General features: G+C 49.2%; 1 protein-coding gene across 2 annotated transcripts in view; it reads right to left on the bottom strand.

Annotated features, from left to right (window-relative positions):
* GSG1L (GSG1 like) overlaps positions 1 to 9,444 on the bottom strand; it is a 95,932-nt gene extending 86,488 nt beyond the window's left edge. The window contains exons 1-2 of one of the 2 annotated variants that reach the window (XM_025370927.1): positions 9,353 to 9,444; positions 5,634 to 5,786 (exon numbers count right to left, since the gene is read on the bottom strand). In XM_025370927.1, the coding sequence (XP_025226712.1) occupies positions 5,634 to 5,786; positions 9,353 to 9,425 (226 nt within the window). In that variant the 5' untranslated portion in view covers positions 9,426 to 9,444. Of the gene's footprint in view, positions 1 to 5,633; positions 5,787 to 9,352 lie in introns of those variants that run through there. The other variant, XM_025370928.1, reaches the window with a different exon arrangement.
* Between the last annotated feature and the right edge of the window lie 5,831 nt (positions 9,445 to 15,275).

Raw genomic sequence — 15,275 nt, 5'->3', positions numbered from 1 at the left:
GTAAAAATGGTAAGGAGGACTTATTCAAGAGGGACCACCGCCACGGGGGTTTGCAGTAATAGGGAGAGATCGGGCTCAACTCTGAATACAAGGACAAATGGAGATTCATAGCCAAGGAGCAGGGTGGGGTTCACAGATGAAAATCACTGTGGGTAAGGGTCTTCTGGCTAAACTGACTCAACAGGGTTTTTGCTGAAGGCATGCCAGGGTGATAACACAATCAGGGATGAGGGAGGAGGAATTTGATCAGACATCAAGGGTGGGAGGTTTCTGATAAACAGATGCAGCAGGATTCTTGCTAAAACGGGACTGAGTGGACCAAGGACAGAGTCCAAGATTGGGGTCTAGTCAGAAGGAGGACTCAGAGGGGCCTGATTCAAACTGGGTCAAAGGAGAGAGTCTTTACTACATCTCGGTCAGTACTGGCTATTGTGATTAATCATGATGAATGAATGAATTATAATTCACTTGTCCTTCAGTATCCACAGGGGACTGGTTCTAGGACTCCCCATGGATACTAAAATCCAAGGATGCTCAAGTCCCTGACATAATTTGGGGCCCACACCTGTAATCTCAGCACTTTGGGAGGATGAGGAGGGAGGATTGCTTGAGGACAGGCGTTGAAGGCCAGCTTGGGCCAACATAGCAAGACCCCATCTTCAGAAAAAATTTAAAAATTAAAAAAATTAGCTGGGCATGGTGCCACACACCTGTAGTCCCAGCTAGTCAGGAAGCTGGGGTGGGAGGATCACTTGAGCCCAGGAGGTTGAGGCTGCAGTGAGCTGTGATTGTGCCACTGCACTCCAGCCTGGGTGACAGAGCAAGACTCCGTCTTTAAAAATAATAATAAATTTTTCAACTTTTAAAAAATGGCTTAATATTTGCATATAACCTACATGCATCCCCCTGTATACTTTAAATCATCTCTAGATTACTTGTAAAATCTAATACAATGTAAATTATATGTAAATAGTTGTTATATTGTATTGTTGTTAAATTTGTATTATTTTTAGTGTTGTATTGTTATTTTTTAATTGCTCTTTTCCCTCCAAATGGTTTCCCTCTGGGGCTGGTGGAATCCACAGATGCAGAACCCACGGCTGCAGAGGGCTGACTGTAATTGGTTAGAGGAAGGGCTGCCCCAGGCTCCGCTTTCTCCACCACCCCAGAAGGCATTGGCCTTGGGCTGAGCTGGTTCGGCAGACTTCAGACCCCAGCCTCTCCCCATGGACCTGGCTGCTGGCCTCTGCCCAGCCCTGCCTGCCAGCTCTTCCTAGACAGAAAGCCACACTTTCCTTCCCACAGGAGCAGAGCAGAAGCCTTCTCTACCTCCTCCAAGCCCCTCACCACCCCTTGCCCTGTTTCCAAGGGGCTCCCTTAAGACCAGCCTCCCGTGTCTTCCTGGCCAGACGCCCAGCTCTCAGCAGCAGCCTCAAAGTTTATCTCCTCATATTGTGTCTCTCCTGTTTATCTTCTCCCAGGCATGAATACAAAATCCTTTCTCTCCACCACTTGCTACCTCAGTCTTATTCCATCATCTGGCTGCTACATACTTCTCAGTTACTGTTTTCTGAAGACTTAAAATCTCCGTCCTCCCGCCTGGTCACTCCTGCAGTGCAAGTCCGTGAAAAGAGCACAGGGCTTTGAAGCCAACTGGAGCTGGGTTTAATCCCAGCTCCGCAATGACCAGCTGCATGACCTTGGGCAAGTCAATTAACCTCCCTGAGCCTGGATTGTTTATCTGCCTGGAATTATGGCGACAATCTTATTTGCTTTCGCAGTGGGTCTCCCCACTAGGAGGAAACCTGGCTTGGTTTATTTGTTTTCTTGAGGGGTAGAAACTTCGAGAAGCCCTTGGAGGTAAAGGAAAGAGTCCCCCACCTCCTGCCCCATAAGGAGCCTGCTTGCAAGAACTGGTGGTGGCTGCCTGTGGATACAGACAAACTTTTGTTGTGTGGCTGGAGTGAGCAGGTTGGGGGAAGAGCTGCATGCTTGGAAAAATGGAGGGGATTTTTTGATGTTTGGTGCAGGGGAAGAAAAGGAGAGATGAACCCACTGATGAAGGAGAGGGGGCCGGCTGCCTGCCCCCCGAGACATCACGCCCAAACTGTCTGAAACAGACTGATCATCTCCCCTCCAGCCCCTTCCTCTTCTTCCCCATCTTGGCGAGACCACTGTTCACCCCATCCCAAGCCAAAGGACAGCCAAGGGATCTCCCAGGTCAGGGGCCCTCTGACCATCTGACCCCTTCTCAGAATAATGTTTTCCACTAGATAAAATGAAATACACAGTATAGAAGAAATCAGTTACATTGAAATACAGTTAGCAATATATTCAAACAAACCTTTATAGGAATTTATGTGCCACTTTGTTAACATATGAAATGAGATTTGGTGGAAGCGCTAATAAGTATCATAATTTATTTTATTTTATTTTTTTTTAAGACAGAGTCTTGCGCTGTCCCCCAGGCTGGAGTGCAGTGGCACGATCTCGGCTCACTGCAACCTCCATCTCCTGGGTTCAAGCGATTCTCCTGCCTCAGCCTCCTGAGTAGCTGGGGTTATAGGTGCGCACCACCATGCCCAGCTAATTTTTGTGCTTTTAGTAGAAACTGGGTTTCGCCATGTTAGTCAGGCTGGTCTTGAACTCCTGACCTCGTAATCTGCCCTCCTCGACCTTCCAAAGTGCTAGGATTACAGGCATGAGCCACTGTACCCGGCCAAGTAACATACTTTTGAAGGAGTGCATTTGGAGATAGCTGCAGCTGTGGTGAGATTTCATGAAAAGTGTGGATTACTATTAGTGACTATGTCATGGGTCTCATTCCCACTACTGGTTTTTTGGAGGAAGTGCTAAATTACAGTTAATTTTATGTTAGAAAAATAAAGATGTTATTTCCCCCAAGTGGGTTCATGGACCTCCTGAATTCTGTGCACTCCAAGCTAGAAACCCTTGACCTTGACTCTATTTTCCCCTAACCACCCACTCCCACTCGCCTCTCCTAACCAGTCCCCAAGCTCCACTGACTTTACCTCCTGCACGGTGGACTTGTCCCTGTCCTCACCCATTTTCCACTTGGACCTTGTTGCTTTGTATCAATATGACTCCCGCCGCCTCCTGGCTGGCCTCGTTACCTCCGTTCTTGCTCCACCCTGAACCCAGAGAGATCATCCCTGATACGGTTTGGCTGTGTCCCCACCCAAATCTCATCTTGAACTGTAGTTCCCATAATTCCCATGTGTCATGGGAGGGACCCAGTGGGAGGTAATGGAATCATGGGGGCAGGTCTTTCTCATGCTGTTCTCCTGATAGTGAGTCTCACGAGAGCTGATGGTTTTACGAAGGGCAGTTCCCCTGCACACACTCTCTTGCCTGCCGCCATGTAAGACATGACTTTGCTCCTCATTTGCCTTCAACCATGATTGTGAGGCCTCCCCAGCCATGTGGATCTGTGAGTCCATTAAACTTCTCTATAAATTACCCACTCTCGGGTATGTCTTTATTAGCAGTGTGAAATGGACTAATACAATCCCCAAATGCAAACTTGACCATGTTGCCCCTTGCTCCACACTCTTCAGTGGCTCCTTATTGCCTATATGGTAAAATCCAAAGACCTCTATAAAGCACTGACACCCTCACAAACCTCTCCAGCTTCATCTCTCAACATTCCTCCTCTCCCTACTCCCAGTCTTCCCACCATTCTGAGCTATGTGAAGTTCCCAGAATATGCTGCATCATCAGGCCTTTGCTTACGCTGTCCGCTCCACTTGGAATGCCCTCCTCAAGTTGTCCAACAAGCAGACTCTTACTTATTTTCCAAGTCTCACTCAAATGTTGCCTTCCCCATGCCAACCCCACTCATCCCCACTCCCTGGGCAAATGTGGGTGCCCCTCCCACAGGGCTGTTAACACACCCAGTCCATAGAAGTCAACATGCCATGCTAGAATCATCTGATGAATACGTCTCTCCACAAGATCGCAAACTTGGCCAACCGTGGTTGCTTATGCCTGTAATCCCAGTGCTTTGAGAGGCTGAAGCAGGAGGATTACTTGAGCCTGGGAGTTGGAGACTAGCCTGGGCAACATAGCAAGACCCTATCTCTACCAGAAAAAAAATTTTTTTAAATTAGCTGAGCGTGGTGGGGGGGATGGGAGTTGCCTATAATCTCAGTTACTCAGGAGGCTAAGATGGAAGTATTGCTTGAGCCCTGAAGGTTAAGGCTGCAGTGAGCCATGATTGCACCACTGCTCTCCAGCCTAGGCAACAAAGCAAGACCCTATTTCAAAAAAAAAAAAGAGAGAGATAGAGAGAGAGAGAGAAAGGCTTTATGAGGGCAAGGACTAAGTCTTTTTCCTTAAACTCCCCCAAACAAGCACAGTGCCCAGTTAGGCCTTTAGTGAATGTTGGTTGAGTAAATAAATAAAAGATGGAGGGGAAAAAAGAATAAACAAGCTCTCCATCCTTGGACTGCTGAGGATGGGGTGCACGGGGATGGTGTGCTTGGAGGCCGAATCCCACGTTGTCTGTGTGTGGTGACAACTGTTCTATTTTTCCTCTTTTCTTTACTATGATGATTGGATTTCCCACAGCCTGGGGATGACAGATTGGCACATTTTGATCTATGGCGTGTGCTCTGATTTCTTGAATGCAGCTCTATTCTTCGCAAGATCCCTCCGTCAAATGTACATACCTCAATTAGGAGAGATTACTTCCCTTACCAAGAGGCTCATCATTTCGGTTTCATTAAATAGAGAGTTCTTCCAATGCATGAAGAATAGGATTAAATTTATAGAAATTCAATTTACACTCAGCTTTTTAGGAACAAATGTCTCACACAGCCAAGCCACTGCTCTGTCTGCCAGGCCTCCTGACGTTCTAGTTTATAGGCTTCCTTTATTCCCTTCCTGCGTAATCCCAGCTTAACCCCTGATGACCTGGATCCGCTGCAGCGACCCTGGGCACCTGCCCACCAAATCTAAGTGTTTGCTTGGAATCATCTGTCTCCATCTTCCTGAGTCCTATGAAGCAGTTGACGGTCCCATTCTTCCTGAAACCCTCAAAATCCCTGGCTCTGTGGCCTTTCCCCACAATCCCTGCCCAGCACACCCTTGCCCTTGAGTTTCTGGATGTGTTTGACCATTCGACTTCCAACGCAGCCTCTCCACATGGAGTTCTCAAAGCCAGATGAGCTCAGGAAGAGGAGTGATGTGCCGTCCACCCCAAAGCGGCTTCTCTTTTATATCCCAGGGAAAGGCGGCACAGTCAGCCTATTCTGTACAACCACCTCCCTCCCTGACACTGCAAATCCAATCCATCACAGACCAGGTGGCACTGATCTCTGAAGACATCTCAAGTTCATCTGCCTCTCCCTCCCACACGTGTTATGCTCCTTGAGGTCTGGGACTGCCTACTTTTGTTCATTACTATAACCTTAGTACCTGGTCCGGCGCCTGGCACGTGCTAGATACTCAGTCAATATGCATTGGCCGTTTTTTACAAATGCTAAAACTCAGGCTCACAAAGAGAAGTGACTTGTCCAATGCCTCCCGGTTGGTACAACCAGGGCTTACTCCAAGGGCAGCACCCTTTCTCGCCGCTGCTCTGAGAGGCCACGGGACCGGCCATGCCTTACCTGAGAGCACCGTGAAGACAGCCGCGAAGGCATTGAGCTTGAGCCCGTCGATGACATTGCTGGAGTGGAAGAGCTCGAGACACATGAGGCTGAAGCCAACCACCAGTAGCAGAATGTACAGCACCTCGGAGACCACAGACAGCCACAGGACCCCTGTCCAACAGAGGCAGAGAGGCCGTGAGACGAGGGGCAACCCAAGATGGCTCACCCTGTGCCTATTCCTCCCACACGAGCGGAGGGTAGCAAGTCATTTTAGAATAGACCCTGGTTCTGGGGGATGTCCTGATTGATGACGGAAAACTGTCTTGGCCATCCCATCCTGGTCTGCAGTGGCCGGCTGAGGGACCCAAGCTTAAGTCAGCATTCTCTGGATGCCCATTACTGGGGAAGAACTTTTATCCTGTGGCTGGACCAGGGGCTCCCTTTCTTTCTCATGGGTTAGATGATCACCTCTGAGAGCCAGCTTGCGGCTGTGAAGCCACCAGTTTAGGGTGAAGCTGACACTGTAGATGCAGATAAGAGTGATGGAATGATGGCTTCATCAGACCAACCACCAGCCCTGGGAGCTGCCCTGTTCTGGGCTTCATGAGATACACTGCTGTATTGTTAGGCCAGTTAGTGTGAGGTTCTGTGTTACTTCCAACTATACATTTTGTTTTGTTCTTGTTTGTTTGTTTGTTTTTGTGGGGGTTTTTTTGAGAAAGGGTGTCACTCTGTCACCCAGGCTGAAGTGCAGTGGTGCGATCACGGTTCACTGCAGCCTCAAACTCCTGGGCTCAAGCCATCCTACCACCTCAGCCTCCCAAGTAGATGGAAATATGGGAGTGTGCCACCACACCCAGCTAATTTTTTTATTTTTTGTAGAGATGCGGTCTTGCCATATTTCCCAGGCTGTTCTCAAACTTCTGGGCTCAAGCTATTTGCCTGCCTAGCTTCCCTAAGAACTGGGATTACGAGCCACCACACCTGGCCACCCGCAGCTCTAAGTATGCCACCTCACACACACAGCAGGCTTGCCCTCAAGGGACACCTACACTTTTATCTGCCCTGCATCCTACCCCACATTTTTTCTAGAACCCACTATTGCTACTCCCACGTGGTTCTCCCAGTTAGCCCTGTTCTGGTGGGGTCCTGCCCTCCTGGCATAGCTAATTGGTCCAGTATGATAATCTGACTTATAATTGACCAATCAAAGTCTTCTTCTAGGAATCTGTGCTTAGATCCAGTGAAGTAGACCAGGAAAGAGCAGTTCGGATGGGAGTCTGAGCATTCTGACCACGTGAGCACCTGGTTCCAGCTGTTCCTGAAGGCCACCTGCACTCCTGTTCTTCCAGTAGTTTGGTAGTTCAAACTTTCTTTGTATTCCCTGAGATAGCACAGCTCCCTTTTCCTACAAATTGGTCCAAATTGGATTACCATCATTAGCCATCTGGTTTAGGGGGCATCTGCTGTTTTTCCTACCCATGTTATAATGATTCCTGCATGCTTTTTACCGGGAGAGCCTCTTTCTTCTCTGTCTACATAGTTCCTTTGCAGCTGACCCACATCTGGGCTCCATGCTGGGACACATGACTCAGATCTAGCCAGTCAGAGTGCCGTGTCCCTCCAACTCCAGTCATTGGTTCAGAAGTGAACTTCTGTATGCCTCAGTTCCTTCATCTGTAAAATGGGGGTAATGGACAGGCGTGGTGGCTCATGCCTATAATCCCAGCACTTTGGCAGGCTGAAGCAGATGGATCACTTGAAGTCAGGAGTTCAAGACTAACCTGGTCAACATGGTAAAGCCCTATCTCTACTAAAAATACAAAAATTAGCTGGGCATGGTGGCATGCACCTGTAATACCAGCTGCTTGGGAGCCTGAGGCAGGAGAATCGCTTGAACCTGGGAGGCGGAGGTTGCAGTGAGCCAAGATAGCACCACTGCACTCCAGCCAAGGTGACAGAGTGAGACTCTGTCTCGAAAAATAAAAAAATAAAATGGGGGTAATAACACCTGTCTTGCAGTGTTGTGGTGATATGAGCATTCAGTTGCACAGCAATGTAAGGAGCTTATGATTAGCACATAGTAAGAGCTCAAGTCATTTGTACTATTACAGTTTTTTTTAGAAGAACATAATGGGGATATATCCAATGGCGAATGGAAATACAGCCTGGGGCTCTTGTCGAGGTCAAGGCTAGAGATAGAGTCAACAGGGAGAAATGAAATTGTGAGGGCACATATGATTTCTGAAAGAAAAAGTAGCGAATAGAAGATGGAACTAGGAACATCCCCATGGCTTGCCTTCCAGGTCACACTAGTCATGTGGTACCCCAAGACCCACACTTTAGAGAAAGAACTACAGACCAGGCATGGGCAGTCAGACATGGACCCATCACCCAGGTCTACTGAATGAGACTCAGCCTCAGGACTTTTGCAGGAACTACTGGGAAAGAGAAATTCGCCCTTCCTTCTTTCCTTCTTTCCTTCTTTCCTTCCTTCCTTCCTTCCTTCCTTCCTTCCTTCCTTCCTTGCTTCCTTGCTTCCTTCCTTCCTTCCTTCTTTCCTCCCCTCCTTTCTCTTTCTTTCTCTTTCTCTCTTTCTCTCTTTCTCTCTTTCTCTCTTTCTCTCTCTCTTTCTTTCTTTTTCTTTCTGAGACTGGGTCGCACTCTGTCACCCAGGCTGCAACACAGTGGTGTGATCATAGCTCACTGGAACCTCCACCTCCTGGGCTCAAGCGATCATCCCACCTTAGCCTCCTGAGTAGCTGGGACTACAGACATGCACCACCATGCCCAGCTTATTTTTATATTTTTGTAGAGATGGGGTTTCACCATGTTGTGCCAGCTGGTCTCAAACTCCTAAGCTCAAGGAAACATCCTCCCTCGGCCTCCCAAAGTGGTGGGACTGCAGGCATGCACCACCACGCCCAGCCCTAGAAGCCTTTTATTTCTACCAGGTTTGAGGCTAGAAGGATGTAAAGCTGGAAATGACTGAATCACCAGACGGCAAGAGCCTTCCTGAGAGTGAACCCAGTGCCAAGGGAGGAGAGCCAAGAGCTGGAGGAAGAGTGCGTCCTGATGACATTGTTTGAGCCCCCTGGATCCAGCCATTCCTGAAGCTGCCAGTCCTCTGTTCTTTCAATCACATGAACCAATTAATTCTTTGTCTTTGCCCATGCCAGTTTGAGGAGAATTTCCATCACAACCAGGAGTCCTTATCTTCAGCTTTTCTGTTCTCCGAAGCTGTCGAACATGTCCTTTTCTAGCTCTCTGCCTTTGCACAAGTTGTTCCTTCCACCTGGAATGTCCCAGGGACATCCAAGAAATACTATTTATCAAATAAAACAGATAAACAGTAAATTCTGAGTCCCTACCTGCTCCCTGACGAAGGACCCAGATGCTGAAACACCCACTATCACTCCTAGCACAACAGCGCTTTTAGAGTCTCAGAGAACTTTTCTTCTTCTTCCCTTTTTTTCTTTTCTTTTATTTTTCCCCCCTACCAAAATATCACATCTCCTGGGCAATTCCTTGGATTTTTGTAAGAGAATAATGTGCTCTTGGCAGCCTGGATGCTGTTAAAACACCCCCTGGCACCGCACACTCACAGCCTCCGAGCCCTTCGCTGGCCCAAGGCCCACCAGGCAGCAGGGAGCAAAGCAGGAAATTCAGGGAGCACTAAGCCTGCAGGAGGGTGGCTGACACCCAGGAGATTTCATCCCCAACCCAACAGTCTTTACCTCGGAGCTGCTGATGCTCCTCTCGCTGGGTTTCCAGCCCCTGCTGGTTCTGGCAAGGACTGCTGCTCATCATGGCACTGCTCACTGACTCAGCTGCCTCCCCCGCGCAGCCCCCACACCACAGGGGGTGCGGTCAACCCTGCCCACGTGGGCCCGGGGCCAGGACGCTGCCCCCGCACCTCCCCTCACAGCAGGGCCCAGCTCTGCTCTTTCAGAAGTGATGGGAGATGGGCCAGAGCTTGGAGGTGGGGATGCTCCGGAAGTAACTTAACCATGGGGAAACAGGCACGGGTACCCCGATGCCTGGCAAGGTTGTGGGTGCTTTATTTACTTATTTATTTATGTATTTATTTATGACAGACTGTCACTCTGTCACCCAGGCTGGAGTGCAGTGACACTACCTCGGCTCACTGCAACCTCCACCTCCCAGGTTCAAGTAATTCTCCTGCGTCAGCCTCCCGACCACCGTGCCCAGCTAATTTTTGTATTTTTGGTAGAGATTGGGTTTCACCATGTTGGTCAGGCTTGTCTCGAACTCCTGACCTCAAATGATCCACCCGCCTTGGCCTTCCAAAGTGCTGGGATTACAGGCCTGAGTTGCACCTGGCTGGGTTGTGCTTAGACAGATAGATAGATATAGATATAGATATAGATATAGATATAGATATAGATATAGATATACAGATTTTTTTTTGAGATAGGATCTTGCCCTTTGTCCAGGCTGGAGTGCAGTGGCATGATCATAGCTCACTACAGCCACTAACTCCTGGGTTCCTGGGTTCAGGCCATCTTCCTGCCTCAGCCTCCATAGTAGTTGTGACTAAAGATAAGTGCCACCATGCCCAACTTATTTATTTATTTTTGTAGAGACAGGGTCTCACTATGTTGCCCAGGCTGGTCTCGAACTCTCAGCCTCAAGAGATCCTCCCGCCTCGGCCTCCCAAGGCCTCCCAAGTGTGCCTGGCCGAGTTGTGCTTTTCCAGCTAGATTGCTAGATTTATTTCCTTATCTTCTTACTGGGCTCGGGAGTATCCGTCTGCGAGTTTCAGCCCACTCCAGCCAAGGAAATTAATAACCATAATGATTGTTCTTGTTATAATTGTCACAATAAGGGCTGATAGTTATAAGGTCTTTATTATGCACCAAGTCAAAAAGAAGGATGTTGATGTCCCGCCCAGTCTCCTAGGCTCTCTTTTTAGAGTTTCTGTCTTTAGAGGATTGTCTTTGGGCAACCAGAGCCAAGTTTTTCTATCTTTGTTCAGAAAATGACTGGGAACTTACATTTCCCTCTTAGGTGCCATCAACACATGACTGACCAGCAGGGTCCTGTCCTGTGGCTCTGGCTAGGACAACGCTGAGCTGTGACCCACACTGCAAAGCCCCCGTGGGGTCAGACTGGACTGACACCATCCCTTGCTTTCCTTTCTCCCTTCCCTGTCCTGCAGCTTCAGTTCCCTTACCAGTCTCCCCAGGGAGCATTTCCTTCACCAATGACTTTGCACCCAAATACTCATCTTACACTGTGCCTCTAGATAATCCGAACTCAGACACAAAAATTCATGTGGATTGTATCCCCAAATCTTCCTAACAGCCCTGCAAGGTAGCAATGCATCACCCATTTTGCAGACAAGAAAACTCAGCTTCTGAGGGATTAAGCAACTGCTCTACACACCTAGGTAGTGACATAGTCTGGATTCAAACTCACACCTCTGTGACTCCAGGAACCATGGTCAGCAAGGAGGCTGTCATCAGGACAGAGTGGCCACTTGGAAACCATATTCTCCCGCTCTTAGCAGATTGCTGCGGCCGGTCTGGCTGTGGGGCGTAGGATTCCCTAGTCAAGGCTTCCGTTCAAGATATTCTCCGGAGTCCCAAGCAATTCTGGAACCAGGTGTCCAGAAAAGGGTGGCCACTGAGTGGGATGGAGTGGCCCTTCGGTTCTCAGGGATCCTGTACCAGCCAGCCACCTGGTGTGATGGAGAAGGAGGCTACAGGGTAGAGAAGGCAATCTGGAGGATTCTTGGAAGCCAGGCTGGGGAAACGGGACTTGACCTGCGTTCAGGGGCAGGTGAGGGGCTTAGCCAGGGAACCCTGTATGCTGAGAGGAGAGTGAAGAATGGATGGACAGGATGGAAAGAGCTCCTGGGGACTTCCGCTGCACTCCATGAGAGAGATGACGGTGACCCGGACTGTGGCCACAATGGGAATGAGGACAAGTAGGTAAACTGATAACCCCTGAGGGTTGGACTCAGTGGGCTGTGCACCTATGAACTTGGAGGCAAAGGAGAGGGAGGAGGCCACACTGCTGCCATGTTCCTGGCTCGGACACCTGAGTAGATGATGGCGTTCCTCACTGAGCATGGAACACTGCTAAGGCAGGAGGACAATGACATGCAGAGCCTACATGAGCCGTGGAACATCCAGCAGGGATGTCCATGAGTTGGAGCTCAGACAGGTGTGGGACACTGGCAAGACTCAGCACTCCCTGTGTATCTGCTGTGATTGTCAGAAGGTAGTTGGAGCCAACAGGATGCCTCTGAACCCACGTGGGAGGCGGGATTCCAGGGGACATCAATACTTAAGGGGAGGGAGCAGTGGTGGGGGCTGTGAAGGTGCGGCAGGCACAGCCAGTGCCCCCAGCCTGCCCATGGCCCTTGGGGGCATATTTCCACCTGCTGGCCCCTGTGTCTCTGCCTGGGGGCTTGCCCTGGCCACCAGAGCCCACCTCCACCCAGCTTTGAGACAGGCTGGACGTGCCGGGGGATGTACACCAACCTGCCCCCATCCCCAGCAGCAGCCCTCCCCGAGTACTGAGTGCCAGCTGGCGAATAAGTCCTAGAAGCTGGGTGCCACTGGGGGCTGTGAGCTACACATTCCTGTTTCCCACCAGGGGACAAGTGCTTTAAGGCGTGAAAAAGTGATTCTCTTTCCCCTGATTTTTAACGTTCTTATTACCTCAATCAAAAGAATCTCTGTGTGGTGCTAATAGGTCCTTAACACCTTTCTAACACTTGTCAATTTTTTAAAAGCAGACGCAAGGCTAGCCTCAGGCTCAGAGTCTTCCATAGTTTCTAGCCAGATTGAGTAACATTTTTTATTATTTGTTATTATTAATTGTTTATTTTTGAGACAAAGTCTTGCTTTATCACCCAGGCTGGAGTGCATGGTGCAGTGGCTGGATCATGGCTCACTGCAGCCTTAACCTCCTGGGCACCAGTGATTCTACTGCTTTGGCTTCCCAAGTAGCTGGAACTACAGGCACTCACCACCACACCCCACGAATTTTTAATTTTTGTTTTTTAGAGACAGGGTGTCACTATGTTGCTCAGGCTGGTCTGAAATGCCTGGGCTGGAGCGATCCTCCTGCCTCAGCCTCCCAAAGCTCTAGAATTATAAGCATGAGCCACCGTGCCTGGCCTCAGATTCTCTTAACCCTTCTCACTCCACTGTAAGGAGTTTCTTTCATTAAAGTGTCTTCCTTCACTTGAACTATTTGGGGGATTCTGTTTTCTGCAGGGACCCTCAGTGACAGATTTTTTTTTTTTTTTTTAATGCAAGGGACTCTGATTTCCAGTGAGAATGGTGGTCTAAGCCAGTGGTCTAAGCACACACTGAGTGCCCGACCAGCAGCACCAGGCTCACCTGGGCACCTGTAGTGCAAATTCTCAGGCCCCAGCCCAGACCTGTGGAATCAGAAACTCTGAGAGTAGGACTCATTCTGTGTTTGAATGGACCCTCCAGGTGATGTTGATATGCAATCCAATTTGAGAACCAGGAATCTAAAGTCCCGTTGTTAAATGTACATGTAAAAAATGAAGCCGAATGCAGTGGCTCAAGCCTCTAATCCCAGAGGCCAAGGTGGGAGGATCGCTTGAGCCCAGGAGATCGAGACCAGCCTGGGCAAAATAGCGAGATCTGATCTCTACAAAAATTTTAAAAATTAGCCAGGCATGGTGGCGCGTGCCTGTAGCCCCAGCTACTTGAGAGGTTGAGGTGGGAGGGATCACTGGAGCCCAGGAGATTGTGGCTGCAGTGAGCTACGATCCTGTCACTGCACTCTAGCCTAGATAACAGAAGTGTGACCCTGTCTCAAAAATAAAAAATAAAAAAATGAGTCACCTTGGTTGGGCTTGGTGGCTCACGCCTGTAATCCCAGCACTTTAGGAGGCCGAGGCAGGCAGATCACCTGAGGTCAGGAGTTTGAGACCAGCCTGGTCAACATGGTGAAACCCCGTTTCTACTAAAAATACAGAAATTAGCTGGGCGTGGTGGTGGGCACCTGTAATCCCAGCTACTTGGGAGGCTGAGGCAGGAGAATCACTTGAATTCAGGAGGTGGAGGTTGCAGTGAGCCGAGATCGTGCCATTGCACTCCAGCCTGAGTGACAGAGGGAGACTCAGTCTCAAAAAAAAAAAAAAAAAAAAAGTCACCTTAAGGAAAAACTAAGTCAATGCTAGAAAAGAAAAGTAGGTGTTGGCGTCAGGCAAATAAAAGGCGGTATGGGCATAATTAAACAATCGGGAACCGATGCAGAATGCCTGGGCTGTGATGAACGCTCACTTTTCTTTTTAGTGCTATGGAATGCAAGCTCGCGGAAGGACAGGAAGTCAGAACAGACAGCCTCCCAGCAGGCCCGGCAACGCCTTGCCTTGGTGACTCCAGGAAAGGCTCCATAATGGTGGGGATGATTGTCCCAAGTCTCCGAAACTTGCACTAATGGTTCAATTTGCGGCAGAGAACAGGTGACCTTCAGGGGGCAGAAGAAATGAAATGATTTCTCATCAGGTGCGAAGCCGGGAGGTCACAGCCGATCCTGTTAGCTGCACTTTTTGCCTTTTTAAAAAACAGCTTTGTGATGCCAACTCTGACCCTTCATTGCTGAGACTGATGGGTTTGCAGGAATGATTTCCCGTTCGTCCTGGATCCCTCCCTTGCTGAGAGAGCTTCCAGGGCCAGATCCTTGACTGAGTGAAAAAAGATGGGTGGGAACTGTGTCTCGGCTGCGTGACCTTGAGTGGTCCTCTGTCCATGGGGTTCCTCGTTCCTAAAATGGGCATAATTGACTTGTTGGATGCAGTCAATGAGACAATACCTGTCAACCACACAAGCCCGACCTTTGGAAAGAGTTGAAGAAAGTTAAGTATGACTATTTATTGCTAATAAGTGTCATTATTCACAATTATAATAATTTTTCCTTTTCCTTTTTATTTTTTTAGAGACAAGGTATCAGTCTGTCACCCAGGCTGCAGTGCACTGGCTCAATCAAGGCTCACTGCAGCTTCAACCCAGGCTCAAGAGATTCTTCGGAGCCGGGCACAGTGGCTCAAGCCTGTAATCCCAGCACTTTGGGAGGCCGAGACGGGCGGATCACTAGGTCAGGAGATCGAGACCATCCTGGCTAACATGGTGAAACCCTGTCTGTACTGAAAAATACAAAAAACTAGCCGGGCGAGGTGGCGGGCACCTGTAGTCCCAGCTACTCGGGGGGCTGAGGCAGGAGAATGGCATAAACCCGGGAGGCGGAGCTTGCAGTGAGCAGAGATCACGCCACTGCACTCCAGCCTGGGCAACAGAGCGAGACTGCATCTCAAAAAAAAAAAAAAAAGAGAGATTCTTCAGTCTCAGCCTCCTAAGTAGCTGGGACTACAGATGTGCACCACCATGCCCAGCTAATTTTTCATTTTCATTTTTTATTAAGAGACAGGGTCTCACTCTGTCTCCCAGGCTAGAGTGAAGTGGCACAATCATGGTTCACTGCAGCCTCGAACTCCTGGCCTCAAGCGATCCTCCCACTTCAGCCTCCCAAGTAGCTGGAACTACAGGTATGCACCACTACATGCAGCTAATTTTCCTAATTTTTCTAGAGACAGGGTCGCACTCTGTTGCCCAGGCTGGTCTCAAACTCCTGGCTTCAAGTGATCCT

Source organism: Theropithecus gelada, chromosome 20 (genome assembly GCF_003255815.1).
Source record: "Theropithecus gelada isolate Dixy chromosome 20, Tgel_1.0, whole genome shotgun sequence".
Lineage (NCBI taxonomy): Eukaryota > Metazoa > Chordata > Mammalia > Primates > Cercopithecidae > Theropithecus > Theropithecus gelada.
The sequence above is the reverse complement of the archived record's forward strand: the minus strand, read 5'-3'. Positions and strand labels throughout refer to the sequence as shown.